Genomic DNA, 19,969 nt, shown 5'->3' on the forward strand with positions numbered 1-19,969 from the left:
TATATAAATCATGATACTGCAGGTTAACACATTCTTGATTTGAAAACTGCAAGATCCAGAATTGGGGGGATGCAGTGGAGGAGGGGAGAACTGTTGATACCCAATCTGAACTATTGCTACTTCCTTCTCCTTCTCCTCTTTCCTGAAAGTTTTCATTCACTCTTGGGAAAGTCTTTGTAAAGCCACTGTATTTGGCATCCAGTCAAGTCAGCAAATTAACTTCTACCAGCAGAGTTGCCTGAGGGTGGGGAAAAGACCTTACTCCCACCCTCTTCTTTCCGGGGTCCCTCCTCCTTGATTGTGGTTACTGAAAGCTCTACATTTCACTGAATCTCATTAAGAAGGTGGTGAAGCAACTTCTTCGTAAAGGACCAGGAGAAAATTCCTGGTTTTCTTCAGATTTCTTCCTCACCTCTCTGAGCAGGCCAATTCCTCTCTTCTGCCCTGAGTGCAATCTGCAAGGAAACTGCCAGCTGGCAGAGTAAGATTTATTGGTTGAAGCCACTTGCTGACTGATGCTCCAATTATGAATGATAAGGTAAGGATTTGAGTATGGGAAACCTCAAGGCAGCAGGCTTAAACCTGGACTTTACATGTTGCCCTCTGCCTGTCTGTTCCCTTCCTGTACTCATCCTCAAATTCTGACTTAAGTTAGCATTAAGTGGCGGTTAGAACAGCTAATCAGTGGAACGACTTGCCTCCAGAAACTGGATGCTACAACACTAGAAATTTTAAAGAAGTGATTGGACAACCATTTGTCTGAAATCGTATAGTGTTTTCTCCTTGAGTAGGGGCTGGACTAGAAGACTTCCAAGGTCCCTCCCAAATCTGTTGTTCTGGTATTCTGAGTTTCCTTCTGCTCTTTTTCAATCCTCACAAAGCAACCCAAAATTATTGTGGATCAAAACTGAATGGCGTTCATAGGCTTTCAATACAACATACACTCTGATTTATCCAGCTCTGCTCCATGCCATTTTCTTCATTTTGGCAGATTTATTCAGGATGAGTGGAGAGATCATGCTGTTATTATTGTTAAAAGATCCAACTGTTAGAAATGTACCAAACACCATAGAAGATTTCTATCTACCTTCTGCCAACTTTGAGATAGATGCTTTGAAAGAAGAGCAGTGAGACTTGAAGGAAACAGCTTAATTCAGAGTTTTTCGAACGGTGTTGTGTATAATGTTACGATTTTGTAAAAGATTGATGAGTTTTTGTGAGAGACTAAAGGCAGGAAGAAAAAAAAAGAACACTGCCAATTTTCAGTCACTGTAGCCTTGCCTCTTCATCAGGGGTTCTGAGAATCTTTTTTTCTCATTAGCGGGTTCCATGGCTTGAAAAAAATCTAAATTCCTTCCGCCCACCATAACAATTTTATCTGTTGCATTTACCTACTTATTATAGCGATGCGAATAGCTAATATAAACCAAATTGCCAAACCTTTAGCTCTTTGCTATGGAGGACTGAAACCAGTATACCGGCACCATATAAAAATCATTTTTTTAAAAAAGTCAATTAAGTCTCGGGGTTTCAGTTAATCTGAAAAGATGCCCGAGGGGTTGCCAGACCCCTACTGTCATGGTGCCACCAATAAGTTTAGTTTAGTTTAGTTTAGTTTATTTGATTTGTATACCGCCCTACTCCCGAAGGACTCAGGGTGGTGAACAGCCAAACAATAAAATACATAGATACAAAAAATTTAAAAACCAGATAAAATCAAATTAAATCATTTTGGCCCAGACAGATTAAAACACCCCAATAATTTAAAAACAGATTAAAATTTTCATATTAAAAAGAGGGAGGAGATTAGGCCAAGCCCGCCTGATGGAATAAAAAGGTCTTCACAGCGCGGCGGAAGGTGCGCAGATCCGGGATCCTCCGTATCTCCGGGGGGAGCTCATTCCAGACGGTAGGTGCCCCCACAGAGAAGGCTCTCCCCCTAGGGGCCGCCAGCCGACACTGTTTGGCTGACGGCACCCGGAGGAGTCCCTCTCTATGAGAGCGTACTGGCCGGTGGGAGGCTATTGGCGGTAGTAGGCAGTCCCGTAGATAACCAGGTCCTAAGCCATGGAGCACTTTAAAGGTGGTAACCAAAACCTTGAAGCGCACCCGGAAGACCACCGGGAGCCAGTGCAGCTCGTGCAGGAGAGGTGTTACATGGGAGCGCCATGACGCTCCCATTACCACCCGCGCGGCCGCACTCTGTGCCAGTTGGAGCCTCCGGGTGCTCCTCAAGGGGAGCCCCATGTAGAGAGCATTACAATAGTCCAGGCGGGAGGTGACGAGGGCATGAGTGACTGTGCGTAACGAGTCCCGATCCAGAAAGGGACACAACTGGCGAATCAGGCGAACCTGATAAAAAATCATCCCGGTCACGGCCGTCAAGTGCTCTTCTAAAGACAGCCGTGAATCCAGGAGGACGCCCAAGTTGTGAGCCCTCTCCGTGGGGGCCAAGTAACCACAACTGTAAAAATAAAGGATCTCCTTTTTTTTTTTTAAATAAAGGATTTCCTATGCACAGTCCTTTCTGTACTACATTACCATACACATACTTTTAAAAGCAGAGGATATAGTACAGGTAGTTCTCAACTTGCAACTATAATTAGGACCAGAACGTCTGTCGCTAAGCAAGGCAATCATTAAGTCAGTCATACCTGATTTTATGATTTATTTTTTTTTTGCTGTGGGGTTGGAGAAAGTTGGGAAAATGGACACATGTTGATCTGACCTTTTTTTTTTTTCCCCTTGTGCCTTTCACAGGATCAAATGCCAAATGCTTCCTCTGTGCTCCTGGAACCCACTCCCAATGCTTCTCTCCCTCCATCTGATGACCGTGATGATGTTTTGGCTCAGGCTGAAATTGCCATTTTGGCTTCCATCTTCCTGCTGGCCACTCTGAGCAATGCCCTGGTGCTTGGAGTTCTGTTCCGCCAGGGTCGCCGGGCCAGCCCAATGCATCGATTTATCCAACACCTCTGCCTGGCCGATATGACGGTGGCCCTCTTCCAAGTCCTCCCTCAGCTCATTTGGGAAATCACTGATCGCTTCCAAGGCCCAGACATCTTATGCCGTTCCATCACTTACTTGCAGGTGGTCGGCATGTTTGCCTCATCCTATGTTATTGTGGCCATGACCTATGATCGCTACCGTGCCATTTGCCGGCCCATGCTGGCTTTTCGGAGAGGGACAACCTCACGGCATCGACCTGTGCTATTGGCATGGATAGCATCCTTCCTTCTCAGCCTCCCACAGCTTTTCATCTTCTCCAAAACAGAACTGCCCAGTGGAGCCCATGAGTGCTGGGCAGCCTTTGCTGAACCCTGGGGAGCCCGGGCCTATGTCACCTGGGTGACTCTGATGGTCTTCCTCCTTCCCACCTTCTTCATTGCCACCTGCCAAGGCATGATCTTCTGTGAGGTCTACCACAGCCTGCGTTTGGGGCCAGAAGCAGCCCTGGCTCGTAGGGGGAGCCAACAAAGGGCCTCCCCTATATCTGGTGCCGTAACTAAGACTCTTAAAATGACCCTGGTCATCGTGCTCATCTATGTATTCTGCTGGGCTCCCTTCTTCCTAGTACAACTGTGGGCTGTTTGGGATCCTCAAGCACCTACTGAAGGTAGGTTACGCAGCATTCAGTAACAGTACTTTAACCAGATTGTGTCTCAGATTCCCCCAACCTGGTGGCTTTTGCCATGTTGATCAGGACAAATGATGGAACTTTATCCAACTCATTTGTGGGATACTGGATTAAGGAAGGCTCTTTTATCCAATTAAAAAGCTTAGGAAAAGAGAGGGCCCTTCTCTTTCTGCTCATTCCCATGGCAGTTTTTATGAATAGGACCTTCCTTCCTTCCTTCCTTCCTTCCTTCCTTCCTTCCTTCCTTCCTTCCTTCCTTCCTTCCTTCCTTCCTTCCTTCCCATCCTGGGATGATGTTTCCTTCATTTTATTTCTACAGTAGTAACAACCTAATGAGAGAGAGAGGAAGGCTGACCTAGAGTTATCCAGTCTAATCCAACGCTTTAACTACAACACCCCATCAACTCTCAAACATATTCTGCTGGAATGTCAAGGCTAATGTTGTCTGTCTGTCTGTCTATCTGTCATATTATTTTCTCCCCTTATATTTTTGTGGTTCCTCTGAGACTTTGCTTTCTGGTTTGACTACCTACTAGAGCTGTTGATCCAATTGCCCAGCCCTCCCTTCATAATTTGCTTGCCACTCCCCTGATCCTGTTGTTTTCTTATTCTGCAATCCAATACAATCAAATGTTCATGCAAAACTATCTGAATTAATTCAGCAGAACATGGAACTAAGCACCAATCAACCAATACATGCAACAAATAAATGCAGTGAATCATGCCTTTTACTGTGTATTTTGACTATGTTATATATTACATGATATTATATTATTTATATATTATGTTATATCACTTCACATTGCATTTCCATATGGAAAGAGCTGAAGTTAAGCAAGGGTTGGGTTGAGTTGCCAGTTTTGGACTAGAGAAAAACTCTCATGTGAAATTCTTATTTTAATCCCAAACACAGTTTTTTGTTCCTCAGTGATGATGGGTCTGCCTTTACCGAACAACTTGCAAGATAAGCTTTGATGAGCTTAACTTCTGTTGATAACTCCAATAGTTGTTAATTCCTATTATTTACTCCAGGCCCAGCTTTCACTCTCCTGATGCTCGTTGCCAGCCTGAACAGCTGCACAAACCCCTGGGTCTATGCCACATTCAGCAACAGCATCTCAAGCGAACTGCGCCGAATCTTCTGCCCCAGATGGGCCCACCGGCAAGTCAGCTCCCTGTATGAAGACTCCATTCTCACAGGCAGCTTCTCACTGGGCCGAGACACTCTTTCCTGAGACAGCAGCTTGCAAGCAGGAAGGCAGGTGTGAAGGGCACTCCTGCAGAATGGTTGACTCTCAGCAACCAGCAGCTTGCCTAAGGCTGCCTCTCAGTTCAGCAGAGGCACACATTTCTGCTCAGCAATGCTAAGTGAAAAGAACTTGTGTCAGAAAGGACTGCAGCACCAGCAAGACACAGCTTCTGAATGGATGGGGGGGGGTGTTTGTCTGTCTGTCAAGGACTGAATTCCCTGATAATCTGCTACAGGGGCAACACTGGAGCAGGTACTAGGGAAGCTATTTCCTTTTCCAATATCCTATTTCCTCTATAACAGTGATGGTTAACCTTTTTGGTGCCAAATGCCCAAAGCGCACGCACACACAAATGCACGCAAGCATGCCCAGACCCCCAAAATGCAATGTGAGTGCCCCCGTGCATGTGCCCCAGACCCGTGCATGCATGCGTGTCTCCTGCGCATGCACCCCAGACACACACACACACACACACACACACACATACACACACGCGCCCCGTTTTGATTTCCAGGTTGGAGCAGGAGGCTTTCCACGCCCAAATCGGGGCATGGGGGCACAGCGCGAGGTCGCCTGTGCCCCATTTTGGGCCTGAAAAGCCTCCTGCACCCCAGCGCATGTGCACACGCATCCCATGCACATGCACGCACGCATCCCATGCATGTGCCCCACCCCTGTGTATGCACGGCAGGGACCCGAAGACCAGCTGGCCACCGGAAGACGCGCATGCATGTGTGGTAGAGCTGGGCTGGGGTGACGGCTGGCATGCCGGCAGAGAGGGCTCTGCGTGCCACTTGTGGCACGTATGCCATAGGTTCGCCATCATGGTTCTATAATGTTTTCGATTGGCTTTGAGGTAGCACAAAGTTTGAATCATTGTAAAGTTTGGTTTATGGTTTAGCATTACATGCCAATCTGGCTATTGTTATTTGATTAACAAATCAGAGTTTAAAAATAGAATAACATTGCTTAGTGTACTGTGTGCAACCAGCCAGTATTTTATTGGATGTCTTCCTCACCATGCTTAGGTTTCCAAATTTAAAAAATGGAGGCTGTGCCCTACCATGAAGCAAATGTAGGTGTTTGTTCCAATCTCAATGCTCCATTGAAGAGGGCAGACAGCCCATAAGCCACATACGCTCTTAGGGAGATTGCCTTGGCTTCAATATATTTTGCGAGAAGGCTTTCATACTTTCATTTGTGTTGATTGGAGGTAGCAGATGCCATGGGAATGTATCTGCCTCTTGATATGATTTAATATTAACCAGTGAGCGAGTAAGATCAAAAACTACAATGTCACGGCTGTTATTCTTCTTTGCACCTCTATTATACAGTTGCAGGGGGATGGTCCATTCATTTTTCCATTGCGCTCACATATTTCACATGGTAAACAAGGGCGTGGGGATATAATCAGTTGGTCACAAAGCCTGCTGCTGATCTGGGCTAAGAGGGAATGGCTGGCACAAGGCCACCTAAGTCCTAAGACCACTTCCATGCCTAAAGAAGAATTAGAATCTGAATCCTTACGCCGACCATGTCACTATGCTGGCATTCTGCTTCAGTGTTGCTATGTGAAATAGAATTTGAACACCCCACAAGCTAAAGGAAAAGGATTTGGATTCCAAAATAATAGAACAGATTCAGAGTCATCAATTAGATGAGGTGAGAGAACTCGTGTGAGCCAGAAAGTGTAGGGGTTAAATAAAGAGGTGGACTTTTGAAGTTCTCCATTGTAATTAGGTCATGGAGTTCAATTATGGAATTGGAATTCAATTTTTAATTGAATTCGGTTTTAATTGGGTTGTTTTAAATTTTGGGCCGAAATTATTTAATTGTTTTTTAAACTGTTTTTAAATTTTATATGCTATGTTTTATCTCGGCTGTACACTGCCCTGAGTCCCGCAGGAGAAGGGCGATATAAAAATAAAATAAAATAAAATAAAAATAAACTTGGAAACAAGCAGTAGAGCCAAGGTGTCATAAATGCAAGGCCTTTGCAGCTCTTTCTTTTTAAAACCACAACACAGCAGCAAGTGTATACTATGAGGCATTTTCCATACTTAAAACAGCCTCCTCTCTCTCATTGGGAGAGAGAACAAGGTAAGAATTGCCCAACTGAAAGCTTTGTAGGCAGTGGCGGCTCCTGAGGGCAGGGCAGCTGCCTTCTGGGGAAAACATGCAAGGAAAACTTCACAGGTCCAGTGAAAAATCACATGGCTTCCTGCAGAGAAGGAAGGCCCCAGGATGAACCTAATGCTCAGAGGGTGCCTGAATGAGGTCTTTCAAAGGGTTTGGAATTATGAGGAACTGTATGTCTTTTTCCATCTTTAGATCCCTTTAGAATAGTTTATAGATCCCTTAAACCCAAATATATTATTTTAAAATGTTCTCCTGTAGCTCTTTCTTAAAGAGTTCAAGGATTCTGCAGAATCCATTAAATATCCAATTCCTCCCATGCTGGCCTCAGGGCATAGTTGCATGTGTACGTATTGTGTGACTGTATGAAGTGGGAATAAATTAAGCTTCTGTACCTGCTCCATTTTCACCTTATGCCAGCTTCAGCCTAGTCTCACAACAGACATGGGTAGAAGATGGGGCCTTAAGCAGCCTCAAGTCACTGCCCTCATAATATTTCTACTCTTCTGAAGCCCTTCTTCAAAAGTTAATTCAATGGATGTACCGGTAGTTGAGCAAATTCAATTTACAAAGTCAAGCAAATTCAAAGCTTCAAATTAAATCACCAAATCAATCTAATTTAGAAAGTCAGTTCAGTTCAGAAAAGTTACATGGCACATGCAATCATATGAACTAATTTGGAAGCACCCGAGTCAATCTGATGCTTTGAATCAAATTACAATTGCCAAAGCAAATATGCACATAGGACTAGAACAAAGCATGGTTTAGTTTACTTGATTTCATAACTTTGCTAGAGAGAAACAGATCCGCAGAATAGTTTAAATCACATGGCAAAAATATTATCATATCCTGATCTTCTCTTAGTATTACTCCTTCCTCCAAGAAAAAGCAGCCTATATGCTTGCTTAGTAAGTAACAACTCAAGTCTATGTTGTGTGCAATTTCATAAATAATATTTCTATATATTATAAGTGGGGCTGGGGCCTCTTTACACATTCCTGCAGGTAAATAAGTGTATTTATTGTCCTTATTTATTTAAAACATTATTTAGGAGTTTAAGCTGACATGGAGGTCTCCCCTTATTTTACCTTTATAACAATCACCCAGTGAGATAGGTTGTATTAAAGGGATAGTGACTGGCCCACATTGTAAGAACAAGTACAGGATCAGCATTTAGATTACAAGAAGTAAATGTTTTATTCAATATAAAATGGTGGCTTTGTTAATTTCCAAACCAATAGAAAATCATGGATGAATTGTTTCTGTTTAAAAGTTTATTAATGAAGGAGAGTATCTGGGGTACATTTGTGTGCAGACACATATACACAGAAAGAAAGAGAAAGAGAGATAAGAGATTCATAACCAATCAATTGGGAAGCTGATGTTGAGAATGCTAAAATGTTATAAATACAATGGATCAATTTTAGAAACTGAAGGTTTAGGTGTATTAATGCTTGCTGTTATGAATAACTCTGAATACATATTGTCGTACTTCGTGTTTATAATGTTATTGTCTAAATATTTCTTCTCTTTCTGAATCCCCATCTGTAAGGGGGTGAAAAATAGTTAATGGCTGATGTGTGGAATCATATATGTATGTTTACATTTATTGCAATATATACATAGATTTTGTGTGGGAAGCCCCGCCCCCCCCAGAAGAATGTAATATTTTGGGGGATATTAAAAAGGCAGGATAGAATATTTCCTCTAAAGGAGAAATGAAAAAATCTTAAGGGAGGCAGAAACCAGCCCAGTTTCCCTGCCCCAAGCAGAAACTGAGGAGGCCAGCTTTTAGAAATGCAGATTTGGCAATCCATTCAGAAAGACTGGGTCAAGACAGAAACTCAGATAAGCAACAAACAAAAGGTTGACAAAATTAGCTCAGACAAACACCTAGGATTTGCATTTCCCCTTTTGCCTATAGAGCCAGCCATGACCCCTACATGACCCCATAAGAATCCAGAAGGTATAAAAATCCACCCATTCTCAACTCCATTTTGTCAGCTATCCAGAACCACAATCCCTGGTGGTTCTGGTCATCAATAAATGGATCTTTCTTTCCAATCAGCCTCCAGCCTCCATTTTATTTCCAGTGTCTTTCTCCCATCTTTGAACTGAATCGGATGGATTTTCCTTCCAACACATGTATATACACTAAAGAACCATAACTGTCCACAGCTCCCTTGCACATGACAACATAGTTTATACATCATAGTAGTATATTTGTATGTAACTTAGCACAGGGGTCCCCAACTCCCAAGCTGTGGCCCTCTACCAGGTTTTGAGCCATTCAGAACCAGGCCACAAAAGTGGTGGGTGGGTGCGCGTGTGCATCCCCACTTGTGTGATCAGTTGGCAGCCACATGTGTGTGCACTCCGTTTGTGTTGAGTGGTGGGCGTACAAATGGAGCTCAAGTGTGCACTTGCCCACTGCTTGCACGAAACCATCCCCTCTTCCCCAACTCCTGGCCAGGCCGCAAAGCCAGAAAGGTTGGGGAGCTCTGGCTTAGTATATTGTACGAGGCTAAGTATTCTAGCTTTAAGCCATAATGTATGGTTTAGCACACTTTGTAAACTTGGCCAATTCTAGTTTATTTAATAAACTAAGGCTTTGCACAGTACATGAATCCAGATAACGTGCAAACTACTGTATTCCTAATTATTACTATGTAATAGTAATATTGAGCAATTTCTGCATAAAACCATCTTTTTTTTTCACTTCCGCATTACTCTGTAAATCTATGAGGAGTTCAGTGGCCATTAGATGGCGCCCCACATTGATGAAACCCATTTGGCTGCATCAGCATAATTATTGTGCCTTGGAATTCTTCTGCTCTAGTCCATGGAACCCCATCCTAATCCCAGTTGTAAGAATAGCCTGGCTTCGTGTATATTTAGCTGGCCTTCCTTCCTCCCCCCATTTCCGTCTCCCAGCAAAAGATCACTGGGACAGTGGCATATTTATAACCCTTGTCCCTATACATGTGGCTTGCTTGCCCCATAGCTGAAAATACCAGGTGGGGGTGTGCAATTGCCAAGATCCACCCTCCTTGACTGGCCTTTCCTTCCAATCTATGTTGGCTGAAGCTGAGAATAGAACTGGAGTCAGATTCCCGTATAGCAATAAAGACAGTGTGAGGAGGCACGATAGACAGACAGGGAGGATAATTTCAGAATAAAACATAGTGTTGTAAAAAAGGGAAAGTGTCACAGATTCATGTATTAGGAGGTGCTTGACAGCATCCCTGGATCCGATAGTCTGAGAAGCCTTGAGCTACTCTCAAGATGATCAGTGATAAATACTTGGTGGAGTATAAATTAGATCCAGAAGATCCTCATTTGCAAGAACCAGAAACTATGCTCCTGCAATCCACTGTCGACATACCACCCAAAACTGATCCCCGAGATCCACATGGGATCAACCAACATCTAAAGGTAAGAAGGGGAACCAAGGAATAACCATGTTTGGGCTGTCCAAGATGTAAGAGCACCTCTGTAAAAAGCCATGCCATTCAGCAAGGGAACTATGTTCTCTTTAAAACCCAGTCTCCTCCCACTTTTGAAATTCAGGCTTACTTATGTTTCCCTACTTCAGCCCCAAATGTTCTGTCTTTCCTGATTGATTTCCTTATAATATGTCTCAAAGTCCATCAGTAGTCAGTCATTCTCTCTCTTCATACACACACACTTGGTCCTGCATTTATGGGGAAATCTCAGAAAGAAAGCGGAATATTAGACATAATGAACAGAGAAAGAAATGGAATGTATTAGTAATTTACCTCATTACTAGCAGTTCACTCCAGGCTGCTAATGCTCAGGAAGAAGAGAGTCAAAGAAATTCCACCATAATGAACTCTTTAATAAATTAGGGCTGGGCTTTTGTATTGCAGTTGCCTAAATTCTCTGCTTATTCTTGCATTAAAATTCCTTAATGTCTGTGTATTTCTTGCTTCATGGGTTATCTTCTGCAGAACAGCTGCAGAACAACAAGACTATGTCTACACACAGAGATAACCAGAGTCCAGGTTCTTTGCTCTGCCTAATCTAATTTAATCTATCCAGTCAGGAAGCCTTAGTAACCAGATTCCCGTTCTTCTTGGTAGCTGGAATTCTCCGACATCCTTGCAGAACCTTCCTCATTCCGCACCTTTGATCGGATTTGGACTTGGAGTGACATCACCTTTGAGAGCTCCCGCCTTTGGTGCTACCGTATTATCTCACTGCTCTGTGCTGTGCCAGTCTCTTTATGCTCAGGTTTTCTCTTTGCCTGCCTGGGCTGCCTCCATATCTGGTGAGCATCTTCTTTTGGCTTTCTTTCCTAATATCACTTGAACCTACTGGAACTCCCAGCTAACTTGTACTCCTGGTTGGTTTAAAAACAAAGCAACCTCTTACTCATCAGTAGGAGAACTATCAACCATTGCAATAGGTAGTTCTCAGGTTACTTGTATCCCTATGGGTAATTATCTCTGTACAACTTTCTGGTCCATGATTACCTTGACAATAGCTTACTAAACTAATCTAATCACCTTGGTTTGGATACCTACAGGCAAACAGCAGAACTAGATGCTTTCGGCTGATCTTTAAAAAAGATAAGCAGGGACAGATCTGGTGAGGACTTGAATAGGAGACTTCTGGGAATCCAATGCTTGGAACTCAAATGGGTAGCAAAAAATAAATCTCTGAAGAAGATAGTAGGAATCTACTTATAGACTGATTTAAAAATAAAAAACAAAAACCAATCTGTATATGTTGATATAATGAAGATAAATTTTTTGTAGAATTTTTATTTTGTCTAGGTTCATATAACACACCAACCAAACCATTAAATAACCTCACTAGCTGTTTATACAACACAGCAAGCCATCAATAGCCAGCCACATCTGCACTGTGTGAACCCAATGCAAAAAAGGGGCTTTGAAAGATCAGTTTCTGGCTACCACCAATCTTCCTTCTATCACATGCTACCTTAGAGGATATGAGGTGTGTCATAAATGACAAATCGCAATCACAAAGAGGAAAGTTTTGAACTTCATCTACATCATTTTTCCCTAACCCAGTCAATCAAAAGATTATGGAAGGCTGACCTACATGCCTGAAAAAAGGTGAGCGACCGACACCACATAAAAGATTCTCAGCCCCCTGGAATGTGACTTTCTGGGACTCTCCACCAGCATCTCCTGGAGATCAACTTCTACCCCATGGCACACCTGAGCCTGACTTTTCTTTTTTCCTGCATTATTATACTTCTCTGACCATATCCTTCCCACACCTCAGACCTCATACCAGCCTAGCTGACATAATAGAGCTGCCAGAGCTCGACTGCAAGATCTAGATGGCCAATAGATGCACCAGAGAAAGCCCTACTTATTGGTATCTGGATTTTTGCAGTCTAGATCTTGGTAAGAGAGAAAAGACATTTTGTATGGGAACAAGTCCCTCCTGCAGGTTGTAGGAGGGTTACAGTATGGGAGGGTTTGTAGGACTTAAATTGGCCATAGAAATTTCCACAGCATGTGGACACTGTACATTGTTTATGGGACTCCAAACCTTTTCACTCATAAGCAGACATTATAGTAGCCTTCTCATGTCTCTCTTTGGTAGCCATAAATCCCATGGAAAGCAGCAGCAGAACCCAACTATTGACTCCAGTGCCCTCTGTTGGACAGGAGAAGACCCAGTTTGTGGGGGCAATAAGCTGACTTTGTATAAAAATATACAAAAGAATGAAGGCTATTGCTTAACGCATTGTAAGCCGCCCTGAGTCTCCGGAGAAGGGCGGCATATAAATCAAATTAAAAAAAAAACAAACAAACATGGGAGAAGGAATATGCCAGGGCTTGATACTGTACAGACTTGAGAGATAGGATACAACCTGGCAAGAAAATTACAGTACAGGTATTCATTTAGCAATTGAATACCGCAATTGGAGCCACAATTTGGTTATTAAGCGAAGTTGTTGCTAAGTGAAACCAAAACTTTGCTTACAATCTTACTTCAACTTTTCTTTACAGACCTATGAAAGTCATAAATGAGAAGATTGGTTACTAAGTTACTTTTTAATCACCATTGTAACTGCAAACAATTGCTAAATGAAGTGGTTGCTAAATGAGGACTCCCCGTATCTTTTATTTGAAAATGCCACATTACATCACAAATATGGGCTGATGTCAGTGGCCACTACCAGTTGAGGAGGCCTTTAGATGATTTCTGGGGTTCTTTTTCCCTCTTCTTGCTGCCCCTGCCTACTCTCCTGTTGACTCCAAGCATGTAAGGAGTGGGATATAAGCAAGCCACTGGACCACTGGGAGATATGCAAATAGGACTATGGGAGAACAGCAGCAGAGGTTAAGTTTGCACCACATACTAGGAGAAAAATCAGTTGGCTGGTTTATGGATGAGTATATTGTATGAACCTAGACATCTGGTTAAATTCAGCAAACCATGGTTCAGTTAAAGATTACTAGAGTTTGTAAATACAATGGTGAGAAAGAAAGGGAGCCACTCAGGGTGCTGAAGCAAATGAAGAGGCCCAAGATATCGCTACCCCTAAAAAACCTGTTGCCTACATCTCAGTTCTTCTGTCTCTTACTAATTCAGCAAAGACAGCTCCATGCAAATTTCCACCATGGGAAACTATGTTCCTGCATGTGAGTTGAGGGACTGGAACTGAAGAAAGTCATGGAAGAACTTCTCCAAGGCATGGAGATAGTCATCCAGAGGTGCCATGTAAGAGTGAGAAATACAATTGCTTTCTTACAGAACAGTATACTCTAAGTAGATTAAATTATGAGCAAGCAATTCTGCATTTTATCTATCTGTCCTTAAAGCTAGCCCCATTCTTTTCCCTATTGTGGGGAGGGAGGGAGGGAGGGAGAGAGAGGGGAGGTAGAATTATTACTTTCAGCCCATAGGAATCCATAGCAAGACAAAGATCTCTTCGCTGAAGGTTAGGGATCATAATTTACTATGTTGGCCCTGTGCATGTTGGTTGATGGGTGTTTTTGACTCTCCCGGTCTAAGGTTGAAAGCACATGGGTCTTCCTACTCCTTCTCCAGAAACTTAACTACTACACCATGCTGGCATGGGCACGCACACAAATATATGTATAACATTATCTTGGATTGAATTGTGAATGCATTTAGTATAAACTTGAAATGTTTGTCACCATTTCCCTTAAGTAGAGGACTTTGTCACTGGAGGGCAGACAAGGTGTAGCCGGTGTGTAATTAAGGCATTCTGAGGAATTAGACTATTACAAAAGAAGAAATGAGTCAGCAACACTTCTAATTTCAATGTCTGCTTTGCATTTTTCCAGTATGCTTTACAATATCAACTTCTTATGGTACTGTTGCCATAAGAATAATGCAAACATTCAGAGTATTCGGGAAAAACAGCAACTCCAAAGTTGTCACCAAAGTTAGTCAGGAAAAAATCATAATCCTGAAACAAATGAGGACTTTAGTAATATAAATTGAGTAATTACATGGAAGAAAATACATCTGTTTGTTCTGGATAGAAAACCTCATTGTATCCGGAAAACAGAATTTTAGAAGGTAAATTATAAACAAACCTTCTTTATGATAATGTAACAATTTCTGTAAGAAATTTCATATTCTGTAATATGAAAATCAAAAAGATACAATCAAAATAGAAAATGTTATGGTTGTGCGAAATACAAAATAAATTTAGCACTAGTTCTAAAATGTTATATAATGGAAAATAATGTCCAAAACAATTTAAATGGTAGGCTTAATTGATCTATTTCAGGGGTGTGAAACTCGATTTCATTGAGGGCTGCATCAGAGTTGTGTTTGACCTCAAGGGGCCAGGTGGGTGTGGCCAAGGTGGGGTGCCAGCTCGATGTCACTTGTGTCGGGGATGCCTGTGGTGGTCCAAGTGCTTTGCCAGTGAAAATGAGCTCCCAAGCTCTGTTTTCGGCTACAATGGCCTCCTGCAACCCTCTGCCAGTGAAAAGCTCTGTTTTCACAGGCAGAGGCACCACGGGCTGGTCCTTCGCTGTTTCCAGGGTGGCCCCGCGGGCCAGATCCAAGCACCCCACGGGCCAGATCCGGCCTTGAGCTTGACACCCCTGATCTAGTTGGTTAATTTAAGTAGTAGGAAGATAAGATGGGCCTTCTCAGGTGTCACTCTCAAGCTTGAGTATTCCTGCAAGGATGTCAGGGCCAACTCCTTCCTTGTTATCCATTTTTTAAGATTGTTTTTTAGATCCTGCCTTTATTTTTTTATAAATAACTGAAGCGGTGAATATCTAATACTCCTTCCTCCTCCTATTTTCTCTACAACAGCCTTGTGGATTGGGCTGAGAGAGAGGGACTGGCCTGAAGTAACCCAGCTGGCTTTCATGGCTAAGACAGGACTAGAACTCAGTGTCTCAGTTTCTAGACTATGCCTTAACCACTAGATCAGGGGTGTCAAATCTGCGATGGCATGTTGTTGTCACGTGACGTATCACAACATTTTTTACCCCTTCACTAAACTAGGGGTAGACATGGCCAGTGTGTAATGCATCTGGCCCACGGACCGCGAATTTGATACCCCTGCACTAGATCAAACTAGCTCCATATTAATTGTACAAGTTCATTTATTACTTGTCTGAATTGCTCACATACCTTTAATGGTGTTTTAATAGAATTTTCATAATTTGGAGCATATATCTTATTTTTGTGTTGCCTTTTACTTTTCATTTTCATTATAATTGTTATTAGCTACTGTGTTTCCCCGAAAATAAGACCCTGTCTTATATTTTTTTGAACCCTGAAATAAGCACTTGGCCTTATTTTCGGGGAGGTCTTATTATTTTGGGGCACATGGAGCAAGACGGGGCTCCAGTCTTACCTGATTTCCAGCTCTGTCTCCCTAACCCTAACCAGAGGAAATGGCAGGGACCAACTGCACATACATTTAAATATTTTCGGGGAGGGCTTATTTTTTGGGGGGGGCTTATTTTAGCACATGCTCTCAAAAGCCCTAGTGGGGTTATTATCTTATTTTAGGGGAAACAGGGTATCTAATGCATTGCAGAAAAGCAGGATATAGATTCAGTCAAACAACTGCTTGTCTTACTGAAGTATAAATTAAGGAAGAATGAGGAAGGTTTATCTAGAAGGCCAACCTTTTTTTCTCCCTCCTTCTTCTTCTTCCCACAACAGGTGTGTGATGCCTTGCATCCAGCTGTGTACAATGGCCATGCCTCCAGTTCGTACCCTCTGGGCTAGTATCCTGGATGTTTTGATAGCCCCTCTTTTCACTAGCCTGGGACGCTGCTGCAGTGCCATCTACCTTACAGTAACTCAAAAGTGATACAGGGATATTCTTCCATCAAGATCTATACTGCACTGACTCCACATTATACAACCCACTGAATACATTCAATTTCCAGAAGGACTGACCAAGGGACTTTTTAAACCAATATGGGACTTGAGTGGTGGTGGGGAATGACAGGGAAAAAGAATGGAAAGGGAGTCCTTTGGAGAATCAATGGCAGGGTAGACTCCCAAATGCTTCTTTCCCCCTTTTCTTCTCCAAACCCCTCTCCTTTGCCCAGTTTTGCAAACAGGGCTTCAGAATGATGCTTTCTCTACTCTTTCCATTTGGAGACTAAAATGGGAAAGTCCTTTCCCCAAGCCCCCATGCATGTCCTTTTGTAAGGCAGAAGTAGGCTATGTAGTTCCTATGGCATAAAAAATCTTTGTATACCTGGGAAGTTCTCCCTTAGCAATCACCTTATTTTGTCAACATCCCCCCCCCTGCATTCTTCTAATTCAAAAAAAAAGTCCAATGAAAAGTGGGCAAACCAAAGCATCCCCCTTAGCATTGTCTTTATTCCTCCAGGACTCACACAGGCATTGTGAGAAAGTAAATATAGTGAATGCTTTCAGGCCATAGCTTTCTTTGAAGTATGCCCTTCTCTTCCCCCCCACCCCCCAAAAGGCAAAAGCCAACAGGTATGGTAATCAATATTTTGTGAAGCTAGAGGTGATTAGGAAATAGCTTCCCCAGTTTGCTCTCTGATAAAATGGTATTTTGTGCTACAGTACCCTGCCAACAATGGCAGCCATTTTGTGGCCAGCCAAAGCCTTCTCTGCTCCAAGTTCCACCATTTCTCAGAGTGTCCAGAAGATTCCTTCTAAATTCTCCCAAGATTTGACCTGTATCCAATCTTCAATTCTTATCCCTCAGTGACTCTCCAATCCATGTCACACATATCCACATTAGGAAAAGATCAGGATAGCAGATAGGCAATGGCACTCCAACTAGGCCATTCCGAATCTAATGTCCTCTTACCAGTTGTCATCCCACCATTCCGGAGGCCATCGGGTGGGGTAAATTCCACTAATGTGACATATTGTAGGAGTGGGGTTTGCAAAGGAAATGCTTCCAAACCCACAATGCCTCTGACAGAACAAATTGCCATGGAGAGATGATTCACTTCAGCCCCTCTCCTATTAGAAATAACTGGAATTAATATGTTAAATCCCCACCCCTGTAGAGTGAACAACAATAAACTATTGCTTAGTTTCCCTTCTGCCTGATTTGTTTTGTGGCAAACATTCATATTCCATAGCATAAAGATACCCCATTAATTGTTGCTACAATTCATCTACCACAGGCTTACATTCCTCTTTCACTGTTTTGGTTCAAACTAATGCTTTTCCTTTTCTCCTGTAGTTATTATGGGAACAGCCTATCACTTCTGGGCACTGGGCCTTGCCTTTCAGGGCAATTTGGCTTGGGCTAGTGAAGAGATCAGGTACCCAGTTCCAGTGGGACATCCAACAAGACCTTTCATGCATTATGTACTTTCCAGATGGACATGAGTCTTGCGTTCTTCTGGAACAGTTTGTATATAATATACTTAGTGATCTTTCAAAAGAGCAATAGATCTAAGTTTAAAACACAGAATTAGCACTCTCTTCCTGGAGGTCAATGTACTGGGAAAGAGTTGGCTTTTGCCAGCTGTGCAAGGTGAATGCTTTCTACAGGTAGTCCTCGCTTACCAACCACTCATTCAATGACCAAAGTTATGACAGGGCTGAAAATTGAGACCTATGACTAGTCATTGATGTCACAGCCATTGCATTCCATGGCCAGGTGATCGTGATTCAGACAGTTGGTGACCAGCTCACATTTAAATGGTCAGAGCATTCTGCAGTTACGGGATCATCATGTAAAACCTTCACAGCTGGATTCCGACAAAATCAATGGAGAAGCCAGCAGGAAGCTGCAAGCCAGAGTCATATAACATTGCACTTAATGACCCATGATGATTCACTTAACAACTGCAGCCAAAATTGACAGGACTTACTACGTTGGTGTGGTTGCATATCATCATGTTTAACAACTGCACCGCTTAACTACAGAGTTGCCAGTCCCTATTCTGGTCAGTAAGTGACCACTATCACTACTGTTTTTATTATATGTGGGACACCCTCTTGCCTATGCCAGAAGCATTTCTACTGTTCACCAGAATACTTCCAGAAACTGCTGGTTACAGCTGCAAGTTACTAGCTGCCATTCCTTTACATACAACAATTACCTACAGTATTTGAGATCTAGGATGAAACTGACCAGAATTCTGCCAATTTCCTGTCGTAGCTTAAATGAGAGATCACAGATGCAGGGAAAGGGTGAGGTCTGGATGAGACATTCCTCAGTGCTCCTGGCAGCTTCTGTGCTGTGCCTGGGACCTGTCACTCGGTTGTTTCTGAATGCAGTTCTACTAAATATATACCCAACAATAGCCCGGCTGACAAACTAGGAAGAGTGGAGCGAGTTTTCCTGATATACCATATGATCTATTCTTGCTTCAGTCTGAACTCTACCTCTGCACCCCACAATTTCCCTGCCAAGCAATTGGGACATAAGTTTCCTGGACTTCCAAGATAAGTCATGTAACCATGTTGAGATACAGCTCAGTTACCCAACGCAGGGCACCTTCACATCAGCAACCTATCATTCAGGCAACTTGAAAGGGGCTAAATCCCTCAGACCAGGCACCCCTCCTCTCCACACCAAGACTACACCATCACACATTAAGTAATATAGTTAAGGCTAGTTATTCCATAGGCTGACAACTATGGGAGGAAGAGGAAGTGAAGCCAGGGTAATCCTCAAATTTTTGTCCTTAGATTGTCCTGCAATACAGCTGCCAAGAATTAAACTTTACAGGTAGTCCTCGATATATGACCATTCATTCAGCTACCGCTTGACGTTATAATAGCACTGAAAAAAGTGAGTTACAACTGGTCCTTGAAGTTATGACCATTGAAGTGGCCCCCCTCCAATCACATGATCACAATTCAGGTACCTGGGCCACGGGCTGCCACTTACAACTGCTGAGGCACTTCAGCTCCCCCCACTCATCTATCTTCCCCCCATCTATGGCTTTTTGGCCACCCTGCGCAGTTGCACTCCTTGGCAGCAGTGACAGGGCTGGGGCTGAAATAGAAGCTCATGGCAGCAGAATTATTTATACAAAATGAAGCCTGGTACTTGCCCATTTACATGTGCCTTAGATTTAGTGACTGCATCTGTTCTCTGCCTAATACCAGCCAATCAGACACACACGTACACATACATCTCCATGATAAGACCACACCTTAACATGCCCCATTTCTTCTGCCTACTGCCCTGGGGATGGTACAGCTTACAGCTGCTGGTGCCCATCATGACGGTGTCTCCTAAAGCTCTGGCTGGCAGCAAAGTAGCTCCGTGCACTCACGCAGCAGGAGTAATGTTACAGGCACATATTTCTCTTTCTCAAGCATGGCACTGGACTGGCAGGTGGCCATAGTGCTGCTGATGCCAGAGTCAGCTGCACGTGGGGGACACCCCACCCTGTGATTTTTCTCTTGCCATCCTGGCAGGGGAGTCCTGTACCCTCTCTAGAAATGACCAGTGGCTGCTAAACTTAACTACAGT

The 19,969-nt window shown here is 43.1% G+C and overlaps 2 protein-coding genes across 2 annotated transcripts; both read left to right on the top strand.

Annotated features, from left to right (window-relative positions):
- The first annotated feature begins 526 nt into the window (after window positions 1–526).
- Window positions 527–4,872, top strand: AVPR2 (arginine vasopressin receptor 2). Its single transcript, XM_070935188.1, has 3 exons — window positions 527–538; window positions 2,761–3,616; window positions 4,670–4,872. Exons 1-3 carry the CDS (start codon window positions 527–529, stop codon window positions 4,870–4,872), a joined length of 1,071 nt encoding a protein of 356 aa, XP_070791289.1.
- A 5,231-nt stretch (window positions 4,873–10,103) lies between these two features.
- Window positions 10,104–17,620, top strand: LOC139312935 (caveolin-2-like). The gene is made up of 3 exons (XM_070938161.1): window positions 10,104–10,458; window positions 11,127–11,314; window positions 16,198–17,620. The coding sequence occupies exons 1-3, from the start codon at window positions 10,309–10,311 to the stop codon at window positions 16,346–16,348; spliced, it is 489 nt and encodes a 162-aa protein (XP_070794262.1). The 5' UTR covers window positions 10,104–10,308; the 3' UTR covers window positions 16,349–17,620.
- Window positions 17,621–19,969: the final 2,349 nt, after the last annotated feature.

The sequence above is a fragment of the Pituophis catenifer genome, unplaced genomic scaffold, assembly GCF_029215685.1.
Source record: "Pituophis catenifer annectens isolate HBS135680 unplaced genomic scaffold, rPitCat1.0.hap2 SCAF_2, whole genome shotgun sequence".
Lineage (NCBI taxonomy): Eukaryota > Metazoa > Chordata > Lepidosauria > Squamata > Colubridae > Pituophis > Pituophis catenifer.